Genomic DNA, 26351 nt, shown 5'->3' on the forward strand with positions numbered 1-26351 from the left:
GGAGGAAGTCACCGCTGCCTTCAGGATCTTACTGATTAATTGGTTACAGGAGGAAAGACAGGGCCATGCACAGGGCTGCAGCAGAGCTGGGGAGAAGCCAGCTCCTGACTCCTGAGCCTTTCTGCCATGCAGTGTTGTTTCCTCCAAGGGCTGCCCTACTGCCTGTTCTGCTTCCAGTCTGTCACCACTGGTACTTGTGTCACTGTGGTTATGTCTCCCCTCCTTCCTCACTGCAAAAAGTGGTTCTTCCCCCTTGCCCCTGTGTAGGAGACCCACTGAAACCATCAGGCTGGATGGTTATAGCAGGAGAGCACCAACAGTGGTGATATACAAATATTTGTCAAATACAAAGTCTATCCAATCTAATCTATCTGTCTAGACATTTGTGCTGTGTTCATCACCATGGTATCTGAGTGCCTGAGGTCATGCAGTGACTCAGTGTCAGAGCCGTGGATAAGATCCAGACCTCCCGACTCCCAGATCCTCCGGATGCTGAAGTAGAGATCAGCCACGCCGGCCCCCGTCAGCCTGAGCTCAGCTGCACCCAGCTCCCGTGCGCAGTCAGCAATGTTCCTCTTGGCTGCTCTGGGCACTGCCAAGGCCTCCACACCCCGTCTATCACAGCACGTGGGAGGCTCCACTGCCCTCTTGCAATCCCTGGGGGCTGTGCCCATCAACCCACAGGCAGAAGCGTGTGATTGTCATACAAGCACTCCGAAGATGAAGGTATACGAAGTCCTGCCTTTACTGGACCTGCTCCTGGCTTGATCACAGGGAAGCCATTTCACCTTCTCCATCCCTGTTCTGAAGACTGTCTCGCAGTCTCCTCAGGGCAGGAATGCAAGAGCATGTACAGAGCCAAGCGAAAAAGCATGCCCTACCTCTTACTGCAGCCCAACGAAAAACTAGATCGGCTGGTGTCCAACATTCAGGCTGTAAGTAGTACACAAAATAAACAAAGGACATCAATTCTGCCAATGTTAATAGCTTCAGGCAAGAGGGATACAAAAGTAGGGTATTCAAAATATGGGATAACGTCATCTGTAAATTTGTCCAAAAAGGCAGAACTCTGCATTTGTGGATCTGAGACGAGGCAAACAAAGCAAACCTGATTAAAGGTCCATGCTTTTATTTGTGCCTTGCCAATGGGTGCAAAAACTAAACCTTCTCCCCTTAAAGAAAAAGATTACACCTAGAAAAGATTTGTAAGCAAGATCACAAGTGAGGGAGTGCGAGAAATTCTGCCACTTTCACCAGTGAACAGCACCCTCACACATCCTCGTTTCTCACCACCACTGGAGAAATCACCAACATTTTGTCCTGAAAGTAGTTTGACGCCTGTGAAAAATGTACTTGGAAAGTTGGAAGGGAAGCAGACAAAAGAGTTATAATAAAACCTGTCCTTTTTCTGCTAGTGATACTTGCCAAATATAAAAACAGTCAAGGTAGAGAACAAGTTGTGCTAATCTGCAATATTTTCCCAGCAACCAGTTATTACTTTCACATTTTATTTTATAATGCTTAAAAGCCCCAGAACGTAGAGTCATGTTGCTACAGAAATAATTCCTATGGCACAACTGCAGAGGAAAGGTTGTGTTTCCAAGCCTGTGTCTGCCTACACTACAGCCAGAGGTGACAGCAGCCTGGATCAGGACATCTCTTCCAGATCTCAGCCTGGTACCTCAGCTGCAGAAAGCAGTGAAGACAATAGCACAAAATTCAGTGTAATAGCTCTCCAGTCAGTGGATGTTTACTTGGGCAGCTGCCCTGTACTAAGGTCCAAGCTGCCCTCTCTTCACTCCTACACAAGAAAGTTAGGCTAAAGCAAGCTTGGGTTTCTCTGCCATCAGATCTCCAGTTGCAATACAGACACAGCTAAAAAGACTCAAAATCAGCAGGCAGGTAAACAGAACTTGCTTTATCATCCACTGAAGCCATACCATTTTTACAAACTACAGCCAATGCTCGAGAAGTCTGGTTCATGCATTTCTGACCACACGAACTCGGCAATGCTGGCAGAGCCAAGGCTTGCTGTTGCTAAGGGACTGGCATCAGCCTCAAACCTACCCTTTAGCCTAAACTACAGGAACAAAGATACTAACAGGGATCTTGGGAGGTTGCACAGCCCATATCTTTTATGGAAGCAGACCAGAGTTTCTTTAAACCACCAGTGTCAGAAATTCACAGCTGCCCTGGATAATCTCTTCCTGCATTTCACTGCACTGAAGGTTTTTCCTAAACACCCAAACTAAACCATATCTGCAGTGTAAATGTAGTTTTGTCTCACCATTTCCTCCCAATGATAGTGAAAGAATATATCAGTCATCCTTCCGTAACAACAGCTTTTATGTACTGAGAAATCATGACAACCCTCTCCCTCCTCCACCATACTGGCATGCCTAGATTAAGTGCACCTGATTTCTTCAACCTCTCCTCAGAGGTCATGTTTTCTAAAGCTCTGACAATTAGTGCTGCTCTCCTCTGGCCTTTTGCCAATTTGTCTACATCTCTATTTTAAAGCACGGTATCCAGAAACCAGCCACTGAAGCAAAGATGACATGTCACCAGTACAGAGAAAAGAAAAGCAACCTCCTGTGTACAGCATTCTCATAAAACCAGAGAAGCCTCTCCAAACCCACTGCACCCACCCAGGAAGCTGCTCACTTTGTGTAGGAGGTTAGAGATGTTAAAGGGGCAGCCTAGCTCTTGCCAGTAGAGTGCATCACGCATGCAGGAAGAGGGAGTACAGCACTGCCTCTTTTGAACAAGAGGTAAGATTATTCAAGACAGCTTTGTGCATGAGCCCCAGCATTCCCTGCTTGCACCCTGCCTGTGGCATCACCAGCCTCCAAGATCCCTGCAGCAGCAGGAAAGCTGCTTTAAGGTCTTCTGCTGAGTAAACAAAGCCAACCAGAGAAAATTAGAGGCTTCAGCCACTAAACCTACATACAGAACAGGTCTGTGCCTTACCCTGCAATGGTAAATACCCACAGGTATAAGACTCCATCCATGCAAAACCCTGCTCCTCATTCCCAGCTGTCCAGAAGCCAGGAGACAGCAGTGGCACTAGAGCCCAGAAACAGCAAGTCCCAGACAAGGTTGCCCTGCACTGGCTGGCAGAACTGTTTCTGCAAATGCAGGGTGATACAGGCAGGCATGGAGGGCAAGGTTTGCTGATATATGTAGCTACAGGACTGCAGTGTCTCACTTGCATTTTCAGTGACCCCCACACCAAACAGGATCAGCAGTTAGGATATTGTCAGACTTGCCAAAGGCATGACCAACACAGACTGTAATTTCACTCCCAGGGCTTTTTCCTTCAGTCTTAACCCCACTTCCCTGGACAAGGGAGAACTGTTCAGTGTCTAGCTGCTCTTTCTGTAGAAATAGTTTGCCCAAGCCGCTGCTTCTGCTTTGTTCACAGCACTGAACCTCAGGGCACCCTGGCTTTAAGTTTACCGCTTAAACCATGACCCACGTCACTGCTACGTGCAGTGCTGAGTTAGCTATACAAGGGCTGACAGTCATGGTTAGTTAGGAGGCAAGAGCTCCCAGGTAATCAGATGTGCAGAAGGCAGCGCATTCAGCATGAAGCTTGTTACTAGCTGAGGAGCTGCTGCCTGGATGCAACCATATGATCTCTTAAGAAATCCCACTCTGTCCCTCCCAAAACAGATACCCTTGAATAATTTTCAGCTGATGGACTAATTAGTCCTTGGCCATAGTTTTTTTTAAACCCACCCAAAAGGTAACTCAGAGGCCAGCCTGTGAGTAGTCAGGACACTCAGGTTCACTGTGGAGGAGTCTATATCAACACCCCAGAACAGGGAGAATGGAAACGCTCCTGGGTTTTCACCATACAGGAGGATGGTAAGAGGAGTTCACAAAATGCTATCTGCATAATAGCTGTGCTCACAGATCTAAAGACTGAGGCTCTGCTACAGCAGTTAATAGGAGAATGTCTAAAAGGTGCCATCCCAGCAGACTACACAAGCCAAATCACAAAGAATTTTCCCAAGACTAATTTTCCTGTTCCTTTCCTTCTTTTTTATCTTAGGTACAGCATCAAGCACAAATTCAGTAAGTGTTAACATTGCTTGAGGAGCGACAAAAGTATCATGAAAACAGAAACGTTTTGGGAATCACTTTCATCCAGCATCTCTGATTTACAGTGACATCTAGAAGCACCAAGTGCAGCAGTGTCTCCTAAGAACCTACTCAAACTTTTCCAAGAAAATCTAGGTTTAAATACCCATTAAACACTCTCCAACCTTTCTTCCACTTGTTTTTTTACTCTTATCTCCATGACCTCTCCCCCACCCACAGCCAATGCTGCACACTAAGCTTGCAGGGCTCAGCACAACAGCCAGGACCATCAAACACATTCAGAGGCTGATATCAAAGCTCTCCCCCTACTCTTAGCAGGTCACTCCAGGACATCCACTGGATTTAAAAGAGCAAAGCATACCATGACATTGCTTTTGGCCACTGTTATACATTACCAGAAAGAGAGATGGTCTCATGGCAAGTCAGCAAATATGACATTGCCTTCTGGTCTGGGGGGAACAGTGAGTATGAATGACTTGCTACTGCTGAGGAATCTCCTCCACATAAAGAAAGCATGGTATTCTGGAGCTGAAATACAGGGCCCTGGTCTCCAGAATATCTGGGGCTGCCAGTGCCTGCTATTTCCCCATGGGTTCATTGTTCTGCAGGGGCAGGAGAGGTATCTACCACCACTAATTCTCATGGAGATTGCAGCTAGTCTCCAAGTAGCTGTGGCAGAAAACAGTTTCTTCCGCCTGACAGGTTTCCTGCATTATGCCATACTTCTTTAGGAAGTGCTTGGTGCTTTTTAAGCCGCTGAGCCTGCACATAGAACAAGATCATGCCTTACCTTACTATGCTTTCCATCCATCCACATCAGACCAGACACGGCATCACCCTATGCGAGGAGGCTAATGACAATTTCCAGCCTGTACCATTCTGCTCTCCTGGTAACCTGGCTTTTCACCTCATCCAGTCAGATGACTGAGTTTTTACTGTTCATTTAAGAATGGGGAATACTAGGGACTTTCCAAGAGAACTCAAAAGTTAGAGCAAGCTCTTGCCAAGATGGTGACATCAAGGACAGCACATGTTTGATGGAACATCTAAGGGAGGGTACAACCATAGCATAGCTCTTGAGCAGACCTTTGGAATATCCAAACACTGAACAAATCAAGGGCTTCAGCAGGAGACAGGCTTTTCTCTAAGCAAGCAACGAGGCCAATTCTTCAGCAAGGAGCCAAGAGACACAGCACTTGCAGAGCAGGCAGAACTGACCACTCAAGTACTGCTATCCTGTAATGCCCTTTGCAAACACACAGGTTAACCTTGATAATGGCAGCCACATTTCCAGCATGTTGTCAAATGAAGCTGTCCCTGTAGATCTGAATAGATACAGAGAATTTTCTCAAGCAAGCTGTGCCTGCTTGTGAGCCAGTGCTGAGGGATCCTTTTGGAGGAACAATGCTTTCCCAATGCAGATGTAGCACTCATTCTGTGACTATTCTAGGGAAAGCAGAGAGCTAAGGAGCACAATCTTTGAGGCACAGTGGATTACCTAATCTATCTCATGGGTATTTTTAATGGATTAGTAGGTATTAGAGTGGGATATGGCAAATATCCCATGGAAATTTGGAAGTGAGAGAGAACAATCAACTGGCTGCAAAAACAGTGTAAAGGTTGTCCCAGAGGTATTGAAGGATTACAGAGGAAGCTAAATCAAGGTTGATTTTAAAAGATGTTGGTAGACAGCTACCCAAGCTGAATAAAAACAAGGTCTCAAATGTACAGGCCTAAAAATGGAACAAGAGAGTAGACGCCAACCCTTACAGCATCTGTACTACTGGTGGACTCAGTTCAGGAAAGCACCTGTACACACACACAGGGCTTTCAGCATTAACAAAAATCACTGACTACTCAGAATACCATCTGTTCTTGGGAGAAGCCTAGGTCAATATTCAGGAGACAGATTTTTAAAGCTTTTGCATCCTCAGTGATGAAGATAGTCTTCCAAAGCCTTCTGTATGCATATCTCTTGCCTGGGTGATGCAGACTTGGTAAAGTCACACCAAAGTGAGAGCAAAATAAGTTCCTGGGTTTGTTAAACTGCATATTTGCTCTCATTACAGACATACACAACTGCATCACCTTACTAGAACTGATCATTATCAACCTGGCACCACCAGTGGATCCCAAGCAATCAACTCTTTAAGAGTAACTTTACCAAGAGCACCAATTCCCAACCACCATCCATCCCTTGAAGCAGGCAACACCCAGCTCAGATCACAGCCAGTTTACTTCGCAGGGCTGCCACAGCCATCAGTTTCTTTGTCAGAGCAGGGTGGCTGCAGAGGGCAGATCCCTATCTGACCATCAGGAGATGGTGAAGGCAATGCCCTGACCTCCTTGTGCACTGTGCTGCTAGAGCAAGGATTGGTCACCTGCCCTCCCCTTCCAGCGACATTCCTCCCCGTGTCCTCCAGGGCACCCACACAGACCTGCTCCACGGCTTTGAGGTCTGCAGGGTACGCACTTTGTGTTTTGCTTTTACATGCTTCTCTGCAGAGCTGGGCACTACGAAACATTGAATTTTCCTGTGGTTATGCTAAGCTAACCCTGGGAAAAGCAGAGACACTGAGCATCCCAGATCCCTTCAGCTCTTACTCTCCACCAAGAGCAGTAGCAGGAGGGCAACAGGGCTTCCCAAGCAAGCATATATTGTAGACTGGTAGCAGATCAGCACAAGCCAGGCATTTCTTCCTCAGCAGCAATGTGAAGCATCAGACCCACACTGATCAGCCGCCCCCACATTTCTCCACCTGAGAAGACTTCCCTCCTACCTCTGTCAGGATCCTGGCAGGCAAGTGCATCTTCCTTGTGGGTCCTGCCAGTGCAGCCGTGGGACACAGTTCTGCCCGCCTGCCTGGGAAGCTTTGGGGGACTCAGGAGTAGTCCAGCCCTTTTGCTTTTACTCAGGCCCTCAGGCTCACGTTTGCTCCATCTCCTCACAGCCAGCCTGGGCACTTGTCTGCACTCCTAGAGCCACCGCTCCCCCAGCTCGGGCAGGCTTAGAAGCCTTTGGTACCCTGCTGCTCCTCATTGCCCAGCCCATCGCCTGTTACCCTGCTTTTTAAGTGGGCAGGTCTTCAGAAAGGGTTGCACACAGACATTAAGTATATTGAAACCCCTAGGTAAATGTGCAAAAGTGAGCAGGGTATTTAATCACATACCTACAGCTTTCCACCAGAGCACACTCCACGAGCCTCAGCGCAGGCAGCTACTCCCTCCTGCCTCATCTCCAGCTCACCAGGTTAGTCTCAGAACAGACCCACCTCCAGGGCTCCCTCACAGCCTGGAAAACGCTTTTTACAACCCAAAATGCTGGATTCCTGCACAAGCTCTGTTGCTACAAGGTCCACAAATGCATATAGATTTTTAAGCAGGATTAGGGCTGAATTCCTAGTGCTGGGACCCCCACAGCACCATGACACTCTTGCAACAGCCCAGGAGCTAGGAGTACAGCAAACTACCTGGGAAAACCACAGCACCATCCTCCTACCCACTTCCAAACAGCTCCCAGCGACAGGGCTGGTGGTCTGTGTGGCACATCCCATCCAGTGCTTGACTGAGCACTGACACAGGATCCAACCGCCCAGCTCCCTCCCTCCACAGGACCCTCCACCCCCCTCAGGTGGGGCTGCCAGGGTGGCACACAGGTGAGGCCATTTAGCAATTTTTCCTGCATACCAGCTGGCAGCTGTGGAAATTTCTCCCATGTTGCCCATCAGTCTGTCTTCTCATCTTCTCATTCTCAGGGCACAAAGGTCCTGACCCACCTTTTCAGTGCTGGGCATTTCTGGCACATTACCAATAAATGCTTGCTACATGGAGGAGCCTCTCTCATGTGCAGTGGAAATATCACCCCCCAAACAAATGCAGGCTTGGCCTGTACTTGAGTATGTGACCTTTCCGGGAAAACACTCTCACACATTACCAAATCCTGAGCCATCTAATCCCCTTAGCTGAAAATGAGCCGAACCAAATTAATTTCAATGGGTTAACACAAACTTCTCCGTTCATATCAAATCCATTACTCTGTCCTGGAATTATTTGTAACAACAATAAAATACCTGGACTTGTCATTTTTATCAAAGTGACAACAAGAAGGTGTTTTCCTTCTTTTCCCCGTTTTCAATTTTTAATGAGTTAGTCACACCTCCTCATCACTGTTTACAGATTCTTGCCTTTAAAGGATATCGCAGCATCTAACTCCTGGATTGAATCCAGTTGGACATGCGCAGCATGTGGGGAAAAAAGAAAAGAAACAAGATGGCCAGGTCAGGACATGCCAAACTTGCACAGATATTGAAATCAGGGCTGGGACATCCAGGAGCAACAGGGGACAGCCCTTCTGTGGGCCCTCTTGCCAAACCTCCATGAGATGATTTTTTGATGGTGCTGGACATGGTCCTTCATCCCCTGACAGCGCAAAGCCAATGGCTGGGGTCTCCAAGGGAGATAAGGTCTCCCATTTCTTGTCACTTCTGTCAAGTCTGTTGTGGAGACATAGCCCTTTCCCAGTGCCCGCCTTATCCTTCCTGATAGAGCCTGCTATTAGGGCTTTTGTTAATGCTGACTTCAGATGCTTCCAACCACTACCTCCCCATACTACACACCCAGTCCTTTCCTTACCCTATGAAGGGCACGTGTCCCTTCGGCTCAGCTCAGAGGCAGACTTTTGGGGTCACATGGTGCCCAAGGCTTATGCTCAGTGACAGGACAATTTACAGTGCAAGTATTGAAAAAAAGGAGTGAGTCAGGCCTGAAAATATCATGACATTCACATTAAAATCATGAGTCTGAGTTAGAAATCATGAAAAGTAAAGCGCACACACAAACAAACCTCCCCCTTTCCAAATGTTATACATAGGATTATATGTTTTCATCTCACAGTTTCTGAGAGATGTGCCTTGTTCAGGTTGTTCTGCATTTTCTCCCCAGTCTCAAGACAGAGAAAATCTTACAAACTTCAGTGATGACTGAGAATTGCAAGAGTTTTGTAGGAAGAAGTATTCAAGTTTGTAAGTTGGTCACTTTTGAAAGATTGACCCCTGTGCTGGTGTTTCCATCATTTCAGTAATGATTGATTTGCAAAAGTGTCCTGGAAATTCAGCAGGACAAAAGTTACCAGATTACCTTTTACCCCAGCACCTCTTATTAAGAGACAGAACTAACTGCCATTTGTTCACCAAAATAATTACTTTCACTCAGGATGCATGGATGAGTGAATCTTGCAGAGCTTTTACATATATATTCATCTCCAGCAATTCATCAACATAATAATCACGCATTATTAACTTGAGTACTCATCAATTTTTTTTCTCTAGCTTTAAAAACTAGCAAGGAGCTAGTGCGCAATAGGGAAGAAAAACATGTAGGGAAACTTGTGATGAATATTCTATTTTTGCTATGAAAGGAGGATAAGAAATAAAATTCAGCTCATAGCCTACCCTCTCCCTCACTTCCAAAAATTTCCTACCAAGCTGAGACCTTCCACAGAGGCCAGCAAACCTTTGCTTTCCAGCAGACTGCCCCAGCTGAAGGAGGTTTCCTTTTCAGGTGACGATGTCCCTCCTGTAAGCTCCCAACCATAACCTGGGTGGCCTCCTCTCCTGGTGTCACAGCCTCTGATGTTACACCCAGAGCTTTGATACCTGCAATGGGCAGCACCCTTCCTTATGCATTCCCTGTTGAACTGCCCGGTGCAGCCCCCAAACCTGGCCTTCCCCATGCCACAAGTTTCTCCCAACCTGGAGGAGTCATCTGCTGTGGTCTCACTAACTCAAAGCTCCTTAAAGAAAGAAGCCTGCAGGGGGATTGTCTTGCTGTGGCCAATGTGTAAGAGAAGAGCAAGAACACCCCTGGCAGCTGAGATGTGTTTGGAAAGATCTCCTGATCAGACAACCCATCCTGGTTCTGTGGCACAGCTGCTGTTACAACCTGTAGAAGAGGAAGAGGCAGTTTGGTGTTCTCACACCTCAGCTGACTGATGAGTCTTGGTCCCAAATGCAAGCACAGCATGATAAACTGTCACAGGAACCAAGTAAGGCATATTACTTCTGGGTCATTGCTCTTGGTAGGGGTTGGTCTGCATAGTAGAAAAAAACCTACCATGGCTTTTAGTGGCTGAAATAACCCTGTGGGCACAGAGAGCAGAGTCTCGCACTGGGACAGGGAAGACTCTGATGTCCCTTCTTGCTGACAGCCCGTGGTGAGATTCATTACAGAAGCACAAGAAAAGTGAAGGTTGGAACTAGTGCAGTAGCCAGGACACCCTTCCCACTTTTTCTACTATATGACATGATCATACACAGTGAATATATTATCTGCCATGTATAATTTTTTTTAAATATTTAGCCAATGGTAACATTTTCAAAATTTCAGTGTTTCTGAAAAGGAGAGTGAGGAATGCCCTCCTGCTCCATCCACCAGAAGGGGAACTATTTCTGAACAAAATTAATACCCACTGCATGTGAGAGCCTTTCCTATGGCTATGCCACTTCCATTTCTCTGCAGCAAGAAGTGGGGCCACCTGTCTGTTCCCTCTGGGGATTTCACAGGCTACCACAGTTGAAGGTAAGGTCACAGTTTTGTGGTCAAGCAGCAGACCAGAGCACTGAAGGTGCTCAGGTCTGTTCTCATGAATAAAGAGCAATAGCAGGAAGCAGAACTTCCCAGTGCTATCCCTTGCGCTGCCATGGGTTTTCTGTGTCATCCCCAACAAGCTGCCATCTCTTGGTGTGCCCTAGATGTAAAATAGATCTAGCGGTGGCCCGTCATCCCACAGCTAGTGGAGAAGATTTGTTAGTCAATGCTTGCACAGCACAGGAGCCTTGCTGCTCTCTGTCACATAGAGACCCTAATACTACCTGAGAACAAATTATATTCATGCACAATCAAAATCACATCCAGCTCAGCCCTGATTTGAGAATCCTTTTTTGCTGGTGATGATGTCCAGAGCAGAGAGAGCACAGCTTGATTTCCAGAGCCCAGGCTGAGCTGGCAGAGCTGGCAGGTAGAAATATCTTGTTTTGACTGGTAAACTGAGCAAGTTTGACATGGAAACCACTGAGGGAGAATAAATATGGAACAACAAGATGTAATTTTTACAGAGGCTCTTCTCCAACTATAACTGTACTCGGAGCCATCCCAGACTTGAACTAAGAGGTCCTGAGGTCTGGGGAAGGAAATTCAAGCCATGGTAGGTTTGGCTGAGGCTCACCCCTGTCACAAGCACAGACGTCTATAAGTGCACAATTACTTAAAAGCACTGTTCCTGCAGGACTGCAAAGAGCAGGAGATACAGGAAGGGGAGGTGAGAAAGTTCAGAGAAGAAAAAGAGTTTTTAGGTCTGACACAAAACCAAGGATAAATGCCGAAACCAGAAGAATAGCCTATAGGAACTGCATGCTCAGTGTTCCCCAAACCAACCTGAAATTCATACCCTGCTCAAAGGAAACAGTGGCACATCTACAGCCTGGGATGAAGGGCTGACTGAGAAGAGCTCTGTTTCTTTCCATTTAATGCGAACAGGATCAATCACTGGATCTCCAGGATACCTGTTTATTTGACCAATCTGTTCATGCTATAGGTCTCCACTGTCCAACACTTCTCCTTCTCACATATGTGATGAGAATTCCTTTAATGGGCTTTATGCCATCATTAAGTGCATCTTTGTCTTGTCCATGTTTCTAGTCATGTTTTAACAAGTGCATGATATTTCATGTGAAATACCAAGATCTAAATATACACTTAACAAACCCCACCAAGGGCTATCTGTAAGAATGGATCTTATGGACTTCTGCACCAAATACTGTCACTACTGCTGAAGAACCATCTTACATCAGTTCAGCCTGACACTTTAGTAGCCTTCAACTTTTTTTCTTTGAACCAGACATAGGTGAGAAAAGTGACATGCACACACAGTTTGTCTTTCATGTAGCAGTAAAACTACAGCATATTCCTTTTATATTTTGTGCTATGTGGGTTAAAAATATTTTTCTGCCTAACTGGGATATTGGGAGTCTTAGGAAATGAACAATGCAGATATGTAAAGCTGCTCTGATGAACAGCTCTAGGGCTGTGGGAATGTATTTTGAGTAATCAAAAGGACTTGTACTAATGGGTTTTACACTCTTTTTACATTTTGCTTTCAGTGGCAGTCCCTCGAAGGCAAGTTTACCAGCAAGAATAATCTCAGAAATGGTGACTGTTATGTAGATGTTAGTCAAGGAGGAAGATGGGTCCAGGTGAAATGGCAAACATCCTCCAGACTGGCTATAAGCAACAATCTGTTTTTAATCAGTTAATTAATTAGAGAAATATTGGAATTATTCTACTAATCAGTAACTTGAATGCATTGTATTTGGTCATAAAAAATCTATGACTAAGAAAAGAGGCAAAATTAATGGAATAAATGCTTTGTTAAAATGATGATGACATCTTTCTTTTAGAGAGCTATCTCAGAGCCCCTCACTAGTCACGGTGCACTGTCCCTGCTAGCCAAGGTGCACTAGCATGGACTAGCTCCAGCGGTGCTGGAAAGCGGCTGTGTCAGGGACCGAGCAGAGCTGCAGGGAAAGACTGCACCAGCCAAGGGTGGAAAGGAAGGAGGAGGGCAACCGGATGCAATTATCCAACATGGGCTTTGGCACAAACGCGCGAGTCAACCTCTCCTCCAGTTCCTGTGAAAGTATACGGGCTTAATGGATGATGACAAGATGTCATGTCCTTCGCCAGATACCAAATCCAGAAAAAAATATTTGGTACTACCAAGCACAGCTCTAGGGCAGGCACACAGATTGCTCAGAAACCCAAGCCCAATTTGACTCTGGGCTGAGACTCAGGGGAACTCATCTTCATTGCTGTCTTCGTCACGCCACCCAAAACTCCCTCCACTGCTGTGTCAGAGCTTCCTGTCTCTGAAGGAGGAAAATAAGGATCTTGTGGGGCCACAGATAAATGCACAAATATGTTGAACATGAGCAAGAAGGTCACAAGCTCTATCACACTGGAGGAAGGGACTGGTCTAATATTCTAAAATATTATTGCACTCAAAAAAAATGCATGAGAAAACAAAATCGACGAAAGTTAGGTGGAAAGATGCCCACTGCTGAATGGATGTTATGGAGCCAGTTCTTAATTAAACAGTCCACAGGATCCTTGTTCATTCCTTTTGCTTGTTTGACAGAGGATGGATTTGCTCTGAGGATGACGCAGGATTATATACCAGAGGATAGCACTGACAGTGGGGTCCCTGCCTGATTTGCTGAAGAAGCTGATAGCCATGCAGTGAGTGAGGGGGAGACCTCTGGGAAAGGAAAGAAGATGTTTGTGTAGCTGAGTCCTGTTCTCTAGAACTGGATGTGTCACAGGGGTTCCTATGTGCTCCTTCCTATGCAAGTCACCTAAACCTCACAGGTTTTTGTGAACTCTGCATGTCTGTCTCTTGGGGCACTGGGGCTGTGCACTCACAGCTGTGGCTGAAATCAATAGGAGCTGTGCTTTGAACATGCAGTGTGCTGACTACAATGCTGCTAAGCATTCTGGAAAATCAGGTGTTTTGGCTGGGCATCCCACAGCAGGGGATACCTTTGACTCCTCAGAGGAGAGGTGTGAACATGTTCATGCTGTACTGGTGTGCTTGACAACAGTTATAAAAACAACTAATTCTGTGTTGTGAGCAGGTCTGAATACAGAGTAGTCAAGAAAGCATGATTCCAAGATGGTCTTTGCCTGCTCAGTCCCAGGCTTTGCATCAGACACACATCTTGCTCCAGTCTGGCTCAACCTGTCCTAATCACCTGCTGTGACTACCTCAGCTAGTCTCTCCACTGTCATGCTCCCAGCCTGTCCCCCCCTTGAATGAAGGGAACAAGAAAGATTAACTCCACGTGTAAATGGCATCTCTTGTGTGCTCTGTAGAGGTGTTCAGGAGGAAACGACTGTTGAACCTTGCCTCCTGATGCATCCTCACAGGGGGACTAAATATAGATCCAGGGAGATACCCTAATTCTGGCTTTTCTGAAGTCCTGAGTGTCTGACTTTACAGCCTCAAAGTCCTTTTCACAGCATGTATTTCCTATAAAAAGAGCAGTGAAAAAAATAGAAATTCCATCATGTGGCAATGTGTTAACATCCACATATGTCCCAAGAAGGACTGGATCCTTTCATTTCCTGCCACTTCAGTTAATGAAGTAAGACACAACAGCAGGAGATTGTCATCTTCCTTCTGGATTAGCCCTAGAGAGGATGTGACCCATGGTCTGGAGCCAGAAGTCATGTAAACGGGGGAGGAAGTGAGGGCTACACAGCTGCAGCCAGTTTTACTGACCAAGAACATCCTTTTCTTAACACCCTTTTCCCAGGAAGGAAAGTGGGACTACTGGCAGCCCTGGCAGCATACCCATCTTTTCTTTGGTCCTGGCTGACACTGGGGTTTGCAGACTTCTCCAGAGAGCTCCTGTCTCTCTTTCCTCAATTTAGTCCTTTCCCAATCTGATTCATATTCACCCCTCTGCTTTCAAATCCAGACCTGCTCCTCTGCCCTGCCAGGTTATAGGGAAGGAAGGGTGATACTTCCCGCTGCAGTAAGGCTCTGTGAAATGCAGCATTTCTGGTTAACCCTGTGTCCAGCTTTGGGCAATTTCTCCTGCAGGCAGAGAAGGAGATGGCCCTGGCGGGAGGGATGCCTTCCTGCTAGGTCTCAATTCCCTGCCCCAAAGCGTGCAAAAGAGTTGGCTCAAGGCATCTCAGAAGCATAGGGATAATTGAATCTGGCTGCTCTGAGATTTAAACGATTTTGCCACAGAAGTGGAGGGGAAGAGAGCTGGAGAGCTGAGGACTAAGCCCTAGAAAGGCAGGTTTGCAGCTCCTACTGCCCCCAGGACAGGCAGCCCAGGACCAGTGCCCGTTCCCCCGCCGGGCTCCCCCCTTCCCAGCCCCACGCCCTGGTCCTCCTGCAGCAGCACCACCACTCTGTGGTGGGACCACGGCATTTGTGCCAGCCCGGTTGCTGACAGCCCCGGGCACCCGCCTGCTACACAAGCGCCTGGGCCAGCCCTGCTGGAGGTGCTGCCGGTTTCACCCCCCAACATTTTAGGAGAGGAAAAAAACCCAGCACATACATGCCTTGGCTTGCTCTCGGAAATTTCTGAATCATTTTGCTTAAATTTTCCCTCCACCCCTTCAAAAAGCCAAAGCAAGCTAGCTGCATGAAAAAAACACAACCACTGTGGCTGAACCTTATACGCAGTGGAAAACAGGGACATTTTCGGGAAGCCTTAACAATGTGCAATACCACCAGCCCTGACTACATAAGAAACCAAATTCCCATTCCTTCCAGTACAGGACCACTAAGACCAGCTGTTTCCCAGCCACACAGGGCTGGTGGGCCAGGGCTCAGGCCCCCCTCGCCTCCTGCCGCATTTGTGCCAGCCAACGCAGCCGCTCAGCCTGCCAGCCCCGCCAGTTTCGGAGCCCTGAACTACTGATGATGCTTCACTGCAACACTTTATGCATCAGCAATCATTTATTTTTACAATTCTGGATTTCAAGTGATGCTGTTACGCAGGGAAGGGCTGAGGATTTCATCCCCAGGTCCACTGAATTTGGAGTGGCCTTTGAAGAAGAAACACTGGGGAATGAGCAGGACGGGGAGGCAGGCTGGGTCCCCAAGAGATTGCAGGTGTGGTGGAGCAGAGAGGGGCTGAGGGAAGGAGGGACAGGGGAGAGAAAGGATGGAGGCCAAGATATTGCAGCTAAGGAGGGATTTGGGTGTCAAAGGAGAGGGGTGAGACTGGGCAAGGGTGATGAGAGCTGGGAAGCCAGGTCCCTGCCGCAGAGCAGATGAGGAGTAGGACACAGGCTCATTTCAATCCAAGACCACCTAAGCCCTAATTCTCATTAGGGAGGTTTGAATTAAAAATGGGGCAGGGAAAGCTGCTGGATCCACAGGCATGAAAACACAGGATTTACTGTGTAATCCTGAGAGCTTCCTGGTCATTCCTTTTTCACCAGGCATTTTCAGATACTGTGCACACCACCCGGGAGAAACACTAGGATCCCTGCACTCTAGGTGGGCTGGGGGCAAGGAGCAGAGGATGTCCTCCCCTAACAAGATCTGTAAATGATGCTGGGAAACCATAAATGGTCCCCTTTCCATCCATTCCTGGGAAGGAGAGCCATCTGCTTGAAACTCTTGCAAAGTTTTGGGCTGGAAATATTGCACCAACGGAGAGCAGCTGAGTCACTGAGCTCAGGTGGGATCCTCCTGCCATTCCTTCATTGCTTTCTCTACCGTGGGGCAATACAGTCTTTGTTTGCTTTTTTTTCTTCCTTTTTTTTTTCTCCTATGGAACTAATGCTTCTGAAAGTGAGTGCCTAAGAGCACTTACAAGAACCAGGGTGTTGCTCTGATAGCTCCCTCTCTCCCTCACCTGTGGCCCTGCAATGCTTCCCAGACCTGATCTGCAGCATCCCTTGCTCATCCAGTCCTAAACCGTGAGCATCCTGCTTGCCTTACTGTGGTGTAATTATTGTGCTTGCAATATACCCACCGAACCTTGCCCACCATACTGTCCCTCTCCCAGGCCAGGGCCAGCTGGATGACACCCACCTGCGATTTGATCTCCCTGTGAGATACGCTGCCCTGCTCCCCCACAGCCGAGCAGGCTCCCCAGCATAATCTGCCAAAAGACCTCGCTCTGCATCGTTGCTGATCTTGCAGTACCAGAACAGACATCTCCCTCTTCAGCAGACCAAGAGCCCTGGCTGGATCTTCCTCCTGCCCGGCAAATCCCTGCTCAAAGACTGCTCCAGATCCCCACCACAACCCTGGCCAAACCCCTTAGACCTGCTTTACAATGACCCCCTGCCCTTTCAGTCCCAGGTCATCTTCTTGCTCAGCCCATGAAAATTGGGCTTTGTGGTCTCTACATGTCCCACCTGGCCACTGTCCCAGATCTCTACGACACGGTGTGCTACTCTAGGGCTTGGGGGACTGTGGCTGAGAAGTAAGAGGGGATTGTCCAGGGCTCCCCAGGCTGGAAGGGTTTATCACCTGCACCCCAAGGACTGATGTACCTGCAGGCCCTTCAACGCCAGCCCCTCCACTGCACCTCACCTGGTGCTTGACCCCCTTGGGCTGCCCCCACTGAGCCGGGATGGCTTTCTGGAGGAGTTGCTCCCAGATTTTTCCATCACCTCCATACGGCTCCAACTTTTCCCCTTTCTCCCCTGTGTCCGCCCTTTCAGCCCAGCTCCCCAGGTGAGCACGTCACACTCATTGCCACAGCACTACCCCTGAGAGCCGACCTGCTCATCGGCCTAATGGGTTTCCAAGGGGGTGGGGGAGAGGGGAGGAGAGCGAGTGGCTGATGCTTCTCAGCCACTCAGCTCGGCCCAGAGCTAACGAGGCATCTCAAAATTAAAAAGTGAACTGCAATCCCCAGCAGGCCTGTCCTCCTTTTGGCATTAGTCGGAGTTCTCTTTCTCTCAAAAAAAAAAGAGGACTGGGGAGCCGTGCGTTGCATTTGGAGCCGTTGAAGCACCACATCCCGTGGACGGTGGGGGTGCTGGAATGAGGAGGGCAGCCTGGGACTGCTGTGCCATGGAAGCACTGGCTCTCTTAGAAAGGTTGTGACGTGCAAGACCTGCCCAGCCGTGGCAAGGCGCACAAATGGTACACAGGAACAGGCTCTTCCATTGCCTCTACATCCAAAGGTCCCCAGCTCCCTCCTGCTCTGCAGGCAGCACCCATGGGTGCGTGGAGGAGGCACCCCAGGATGCAGAGGTGGTACCCTGGCCGTAGGGCTAAGAGGGTGGGGACAGCGCAGGGGTGATTGCCACCAGGCACTGAGGTGGGGGGAGGATGGCAAGAAGGAAACAACACTCCTGTAGGAGTAAGATATGGGGAAAGCCAGAAGGGAAAGAGCAGAGAAGGGAGGGAAGAGAGGGCAGCCTGGTTTATCACTTTTGTGGGTTGCATTTCTCACGTGGGAATCTGTCTGGGAAGGACCTTTCTCTGTCTGCACATCTGGGGTGCCCAGCACCGGCTGCTCTGACCTTCCCGCCCCCAATGCCCTCACCCTTGAGCTGCAGAGGGCCGAGGGCTCTGCCTTGTAGAGGCGCTCTCTGGAGCAGCTCAGCCTGGCTCACAGGCAACTGAGTGGTAACTGCTTTGCTCCAGTCCTCTCCACTCCTCCTGCATGCAGCTGCCTGTCCAGCCAGACCCCTCAGCCACTGCTGGGCCAGCCCTGAGATAGCCCCATGCCATTCCTCTGGGGCACACAGCTCCAAGCAGGACCTGCCACCCCTCCGAGGTGCTGTCTTGGCCATTCACAGCTCACCCTTGACTGGTCTTCCTGGGGCAAGAGGACAAGTGGGTGAAGAGTGATCGTCTCCCCCAGCAGAGGTGGCTTGCACCCATCTTGCCCAGCTGGAAGGCAGCCAAGGGGTGGCAGGATGTCCAGGTGAAGCACGAGGGGGCCTGTGGGGCAGTGTCCTGGAGAACAGCCCAGTCCTCAGGGTGCTGGGACTGGGGTTCAGTCCAGCCCCACGCATCCCTGAGAGATAGCAGGTCTGCGTACACACAGGTTCCGGGGCTTTGCCCAAAGTGTGCCTTTTCCAGCTGCACACAATTTCTTCGGGGGAACATCGCCCTCTCCACAGCAGGACTGTGGATGAACTAGAAGCCTCAAAGGGTTAGACACATCCTGGTGTGATCCCACTGGATTTCTCCTAGCAATGGATTTGGCCCAAAATCTCAGAGAGCTGGTGAGCTCTGGGGATAGCAGTGAAGCAAGGAAACTTCACCCCTTTCCCCTGGGCTTGTAATGCCAATGATCTTCAGCTTTCAGACTCCCCTCTCAGCCCACTCTTCCCTCAACTGTAAATGCTGCAGGGGCAATTTTGTCCAGATAAGCTTATCCTCAGGGGGAGGGGGCCAGACTTGCTGAGAGTTAGGGCATCCCTGCACACCGAGCACGGTCACTGGTGCTGTCAGCCAGGACTTTGCACTCACGAGCAAAGGGAAGGACAAGAAAGGGCGAAAGGCAACACTGAGATGGGTGCAGGAAAGAGGGTTACCGTCGTCTTTCTATTTCTCCACTTGAGTGAGGGAAAATGCAGTTTGTACTTTGGGAATTCAGAGTAAAATCAAATAAAATGCAACGGTTGCCCCAAACCATCCATTTTAAAGTCAGGAAGGATGCAGTGCTTGCTGACCCCAGCCTGTGCACCACACAGACATGGCAGGGTCAGCAGCACCGCCTGCACCGAGCCCCTTGCTGCCTTGCCCGAGCTGAAGGAGGGGGTGGTCTGTGTCCTGGGGGGGAGCGGCTGGATGCCCTGGGGACCTTGCATCGGAGCACACAGGCTGTGAAGTGGACCTGGGCTGCTAGACCTCCAGACCCATGGCTCCCCACTGCACCCCTCTGCTCTATGCCTCCATGGAACCAGATCACCTACTGTTTTACTGTATCATAATCATCTCAATGGCTTACAAGATGGTTTTCTTGCAGTTTTTATGTCATCTCTGCAGTTCTCCCCCTCATAAAGTGTGACTGCACCAATTCCTGTGATTGGGGCTGGTTAGCTAATAGGGACATTTCATATTTACCAGACAGAGCCTTTAAATCAAATCCAGCCATATCCCATGTTCAAAGGACAGAAGGGAGAGGGGGAAGCCCTGTTTCCTTGCAGAGCACTGCAAGCCTCTCCAAATTGGTTCCCCACTGCACTGAAGTGACCTCCCAGATGCCCCGAGCACTATGGAGGGATGAGCATCTCCCCTACCCCACAGCCCTCCCCGAGGCCAGAGTCCAGCAGCACTTGGTGCTGCTGCCAGAAAGTCCCTGCTCCACCTCGGGGTGAAGCGCTGTGGCAAGGGTAGTGGGGACGGTGTGCGTGGGGAGGGAAGGCAGCGTCTGCTGAAGGGTAAGAGGTAGTGACTGGATGGGCGCATGTTTGGGTGATGTACAGGGAAACCAGAGGTTTCAGGGAGAGACAGGTTCATTCATGGGGTCATGGGAAACTGGAATACACAGGGGTGACTTCAAAACCTGATGAAATCAGTGGGGATATTCCTCCACCCCCAGCTTCAAGGAACTCTGGATCAGGCCCTTTGGGAGAAAACTCCTCCCTTGTATCACCATGGAGTTGGCCTGGCATCTCTCCCCCTCGAGAGCACAAGCATGAATCTGCTTCCCAGCAGTCATCTGGAGAAGGACATCTCGATGTGGTTCCTGTCCTCCTGCAGGCTGAACATCCCCCAATCCCACACATCTCCTCATGAGGAGGAAATAACATTGCCCAGAAAAGACTGAAAACAGCTAAGCTCAGCAGGATGAAGCCAGAAGTCCTCCAAATCCCCCTCCCTGTGCAGTCAGCTGTGGTTCTCCACTGCCTGTTCCTCTCCAATAAATGGACCTCAACTGTAGCCTGGAGTACAGTGGTACCCAAGGATTATTTCATATTTCATCTCCACCAGGACAACAAAAAGAAGGTCCTTCCCATTCTCCTTTTTGCTCACAGGACACAAGAGAGGAATTTCAGATCCTTGCATTTCCTACTGAAAGGCAGCCAGGCCACCAGCTCCCCAGGGAATGGTTTATCCCATATTGTTGCTGAGGGGACAGCGTGGCAGACCAACCAACAGCCCTGCCAGCTATCACCCCAACCCTCTGGAACAGGGGAAAAGCAGACTGTCTCTGTCACAGCAAAATGTCCCCAGAAACATTACACCACGGACAATCCAACTGTGCAGAAATGGGTGACAGTGGGAGGAGAGGAGCCAGTGACAGAAGGAGGTAAAACATAAGGCAAGAAAGAAACGTGAGGGAGAGGGCAAGAAGGAGATGAGGGCTAGCAAACAGTACAGGGTAGGGGACGTCAGATGGGAGCATTTTACGAGGTCAGTACATTCTGCGAGCGGCCAAGCCAGCAGCACAGACACGCAATGGCCCCCGTGCTCTGCTCCCTGCAACCGGCCGTCACCATACCTCCAAAGTCAGGCCTGAGGCGGACGTCATAGCCCTTCAGCAGTTTGTCCACAATCTCTTTCACCACAGAAATATTCCCAGTGGATGGGCTGAAAGACAAAAGAAGAGAGTCCTTGTCATCCGTGTGTCAGCAGCCACGTGGGCGGGGGTCCTGCCCGGGCAGCACCGCAGCAGCATCCCTCACGCCTCATGGCACCAAAGCTCCTGTGTGTGCTACAGACACCCCAGCCATGGGCAGAGCCTCCCCGTTCCCTTTCTCACTCATATTTTCTGACCCTGGCACAGCTCTCGGCCCCTGACCTGCACATGAGCCCCACAGGGCTGCCAGGGGTCCTAAACTGTTCTGTGGGGTGGCACAGGAGTCTCAGGAGGTATTTTGGCTCCTCTTCTGTGGCTCACTCCAACTCCTGGGTACCCCAAACTCCATCCCCTGTGCTTCTGCCTGGTGTGTGCCTGCATCCCAGCGGTCCCGCTGGGCTGGTGCACCCCTCAATGTAGGCACCACTCACTATGCACGCTCTCTCCCTGGCCACCAACCCGCACACTCGGGGTGCCTCACTGTGTCCTGCCCATAGGTAGGTAGGTGCACACACACACACACACACACGCAGGCAGAAATTGCCCTTTCTGTTCCACCAAGGTGTGCACGGGGCGGCTGCAGGCTCTCTCTTGCAGGGCTTACTCCCCTTCCCCTGCCACACTGGGCACTTGCTCCTGGTCTCACACTGCACAGCACGGACTTGTCATGCCCTGAGGTCCCCACTACACAAGTTCCCCCCTCAGCAGGCACCCTGCACTGTCACAAGCACCAGTGAAACCTCTGCTTCTTAGTGCACCCAGATATTTCTTCATATTATTGAAGTAAAGGAAGAAAAGACTGTTCCTTTTGTTCTATGGCCTCAACATACGCCTGATTTTTGGCATGTAAAAATTCATTTTCTGTCACTCAGCATCACTGAGTGACTTCTTAGCAACACAAATCAAGAGACAGAGACAGGGAAGGAGAGTCCATCTTTCCCTCTGTGTTCCAGAGCAGCGATACTTCTCCTCCCGACCCTCTGACTTGCACACAGCAGGGCAGCCATCCTCCCTAACACTGATCCAGCTCCTCCAGCCATTTCAGCAAGAAGGGAGCTCCCTCTAAAAACAGCCCAAGAGCCAAAGCAAAACTGAAGGTGGGAAACCAGAAAGCAGAGGATGCTAAAAATAGCGAACCTATTCAGTACTGCGGGGTTTATAGGTTTTCTGCCTGAATACCCAGCCTCTGTGCCACCCTCGTCCCCTGCTTTGCATGAGAATAGAGACCCTGCCGGTGACAACTGCTGCTCTTTGCAGTCACCCACCCCAACTGCATGTCTCCCTACCAACACCACCTCCCACATCCATCCAAGCCAAGGTGGAAAGCTGCACCATAGCACTACCTCTGTCAGCCAGCTCAGTGCCTCACTGGACACCGGGGTTTGCATTGACATATCCATGTGTCTGCACACACTCCCCCCCACCCCCCCCCACCCCCCACCCCAGAGACATGCATGCTCTCCTGACTGTACGGAGGATGTATAGACTCCCTGCCTGTGCACACAGACATGCAGACACACGAAAGCACTGGAGCTCAAGGGTACAGCTGTGAAACATGCACAAATGTGTGTGCATGTGTGTGACTGCATCCAAGTCTGTGTGGAGGTGACTGCGAGTGCAGATCTTGCTCCATTGGGTTATGATGATACACTGGGCTGTGGACACAATTTATGCAGGAGCACAGAAACAGGCATTTGTGGGTGCCTGAGACTGGCTTCCCAGGTGCCCAGACTCTCCATACAGGTGTGGGTGGAGGCATGTGGGACCACTGGGGAGCCTGGGCATGCGTTAAAGCTCTGGATGCACAGGGTGTATATGTGCTGGGATTTCTCAACCGAACAGGGATGTGCAAATGTGAGACAGCACACTTCCCAGGCCCAGCTTTGGTGCATGGACAAACTGTTCAGCACTTGTGCCGGGGGCAGAAGTGTCTGAGCTGCGTTCCTGAGCGAGCACCTTAGAGGTGTACGGCTCTCCATTTCATTGCTTTAATCACTGTAAAAAGGCCATAGGGGTATGCACACTGTGCCTAGGCTTGCAAGGTCCACTTGCACCTGTGGATTTCTATGCAGGTATATGAGATTTTGCAACATGCTTGTGTATATATGCTCACTGTGGATTGATGATGTGCACCAGGATTTGTTCATCTGTGGACAGTCATTCCTAGGTACATAGATTTCCATATTCATAATATAGACACTGTGTATTTCTCTGTCAATTTAGACACTTCTGTTTAGCTTCACACAGGACATAAACTCAGGAAGCAGTGTTACCGCCCTAATACAGGCAAGGAAATTGAGGCACAGACTGTAACCAATGTGCCAGGGGCCCTGCAGAAAGGAGCAAAGTGGGGAAGGGGATATAGGGACTCTCCTCCTGGTAGCTGGTAGCTACAAGTTGGCCCAGTGAGGGCATAAACTGGTGTCATGATTAAGGGCAAGGTCTCTTGCCCCTCGGTGCTCCTTTTGATTCGAAAAGTCACGTTCCTCCCGCTGAACAGTCAAGTTGTGCATTTGCCCAGCTGCGGGTGAGCAGCTGCATGTAAGTGCTATTCCTGGCAAATATGGGTCTGCATCCGCTTAGGGAGCACGTACATCCAGCCTGTGAACTGAATTTTTGAATACTGTGTCCCTGACTCTGTGTGGGTGTGCATGTGCTTTGCATATACACGTACACTTGCAGCCAAACGTCTACATATATGCACACTGTGCTGCTGGCTGGGATGTGTGGGAGTAGCTGAAGGCATGTGCACATGGGAGAGTGTTTTGTCTCCAAGGTGTGCACAGATATACATGCAGACTATAGGTGAATATCAGTCCTGGACATAAGCAGATACAAACACACATGCAAGGACACGTCTGAGCAAAGGCTTTTGGTATGGGCATTACTCTTTACACATTTGCTTGGACACTGCCTCTGAGCATGCCTGTGTATTTGTCCATACACAGTGGAACCACGCATGAATGGTGTGGGTAAGGTGGGCATGAATCTGCGCATGTGCATGTTTATAACTATGGGAACATAAATCTTTGTATACACAGATCTGCAAGCCTGTGCAGGGAGCTGCATGTGTGTGTCGGGAACGCACTGCTCAGCGTGCATGGCCGAGCAAGGAAATGCCACAGCTCCCCCCCAACAGACTTCATGCACGCCGTCAGCACAGAGGTACAAACCCACCTGCCCGCATGTGTGAGAAGGGAGGGTGAGGAGGAGTAGGCAGCGCTACTCCTGTGTGTGAAGGCAGTGATAAACGCCTGTGTCAGAGCAAACAGGTGTGCTCTGTACACCTTGTCCAGGCTGGATGGGTGCCTGGTTGCTTGGATCACTCAGAGCGCCCAGGGCATGTACCAGGAATAGCTGCAGCTTGAGTATGCAGGGTATTTAGTGCAACCATTTACACGGCTATACGCAGAGCAGGCAAGAGTGTTGTGCTGTGTAGGTGTGTTGTGATACACACGCGTGTGCACCCGAATGGGCACGGATGCATGTGCACATGCAGGGGTGTATCCGAACGGATCGCACCCACGGATGATTATGTTGCATGCCATAAATCTGCGTGGAGGCACAGACGTAGGCATTGCCTCCCGTCCACCGCAGAGCCAGGGCTTCGGTACAGGCACAGCACGCCTGGATGGGAGCGTGGCTGCGTGTGCCCTGTGTGTGTGTCGACACAGGCATGGCCAAGGCAGCCTTGTGCTGGGGTGCGTATGCACACAGCTCGGTGCCGTGCACTCCGTCGGCTCCTACGGACACCATGTTCCCCAGCAAAATGCTTCATTTTGCCATTTTCCCCCAGGTCGCGTACAGTGCGGAGCGGGGGGAGCAAGGGGACGCGCTGCAAGTGGGCTGCGAGGTGGGCTCCGGCTGCAGAGAGCCTGCTCCACATCTCATGTATGAGCATCCCTCCTCCCCCTAAAATGACACGGGCTGGGAAATAACAACAGCAGGCAGCAGGGGAAGCAATTTGGGGAAAGAACCCCCTCCCCTTTACCACATAGAGCTCGATGGAGAAAACCCCAAACAAAACAAACAAATCTCGTCTCAACCCCCCTGTCCCTGCAGCCTGGGATCGCAATCCTTACCTTTGCGCACAGCAGGCGAGACAAAGAGCTGCTAAAGCAGAGACAATTCCACTCAATCTGTCTGCCTGAAATGTCCACATTTCCACAAAGACGAAGGATGAAAAAAAATCTTTGGAGGGGAGGGGAAAGAAGGATGGATCTTCTGAAATCCCCCTCCAAAAAAAGGGGGGGAGGGAAAAAAAGAAACCAACCCCCCCCGTTAATGATTTCCTAGAGAAAAAGAATAATGAAAAAAACCTAAAAAATGTGGGGGAAAAATATCCCCCCCCCCCCTCCTTCAGTGCCAGTCAAAGAATTCGTTTCTTCTTCCTTTCAGCATCCTCTCAACAAGAGACATCCTCTGGCAATGGAGAAAATCCCAAGAGAAAGAAAAATAAAATGCCCCAAAATGGGCTCAGCAAAATGTGAAATCGAATCTCACAGGTATGTAGAAGAAGGAGAAGAAGAAAAAATTAAAAAAAAAAAAAAAAGAAAAAGGAAAAAAGAACTCAGTGTCCCCTGAGCACTCCACTTGGATTATTTTTCCTCCTGCTCTTTTGCCATCCGGTTCTGCAGATGTTGCATGGCTCCTGCTACCCACCTTCAGAGAAGAGGAGGAGGAGAAAGAGAGAGAGAGAGAGAGTGTGTGTCTGTGTGTGTGAGTGTGTGTGTGTGTGTGAGGGGGGAGGTGTGAGTTATCTAGCAATATGATTTTATTCTGGATTTTACCTACTTGCTCCCCCTTCCCTCTTTATTTTCTGAGGGGGAAGGGGAAGCAACCCAACCCCACTGTGCAGTTATTTTATTTTAGGGAAATCTCAGACTCATCACTTGGAAGCTTTGGGGCTTTTCTGAAAGGGTTAAAAAAAGGGAAAACAAATGCAACCCAGTAAATAAATAAATACATATATGCATGTGTAGAAAATAAATAAATCCCTGTCTGCGGAAAGGGCTGCTCTCGGAGGGAGGACTGGATGTCTCCCTAGTGCTGTTGCCGCAGCTCCTGTGGAGTTTTGCTGCTCATTGCAAAGTCACAAGAGGAGGGGAGGAGAGAGGGAGTTTGTGGATGGGGAGGGGGACTCTCCGGACAAATTGGGATCCTGAC

The 26351-nt window shown here is 49.5% G+C and overlaps 1 protein-coding gene across 1 annotated transcript in view; it reads right to left on the reverse strand.

The window, feature by feature from the left end:
* LOC142043006 (gamma-aminobutyric acid receptor subunit beta-4) overlaps window positions 1–26021 on the reverse strand; it is a 75048-nt gene extending 49027 nt beyond the window's left edge. Inside the window, exons 1-2 of the mRNA XM_075053628.1 lie at window positions 25268–26021; window positions 21108–21196 (exon numbers count right to left, since the gene is read on the reverse strand). Coding sequence (XP_074909729.1) covers window positions 21108–21196; window positions 25268–25347 — 169 coding nt within the window. The 5' untranslated portion in view covers window positions 25348–26021. The remainder of the gene's footprint in view (window positions 1–21107; window positions 21197–25267) is intronic.
* Between the last annotated feature and the right edge of the window lie 330 nt (window positions 26022–26351).

Source organism: Buteo buteo, chromosome 22 (genome assembly GCF_964188355.1).
Source record: "Buteo buteo chromosome 22, bButBut1.hap1.1, whole genome shotgun sequence".
In the NCBI taxonomy this organism is placed as follows: domain Eukaryota; kingdom Metazoa; phylum Chordata; class Aves; order Accipitriformes; family Accipitridae; genus Buteo; species Buteo buteo.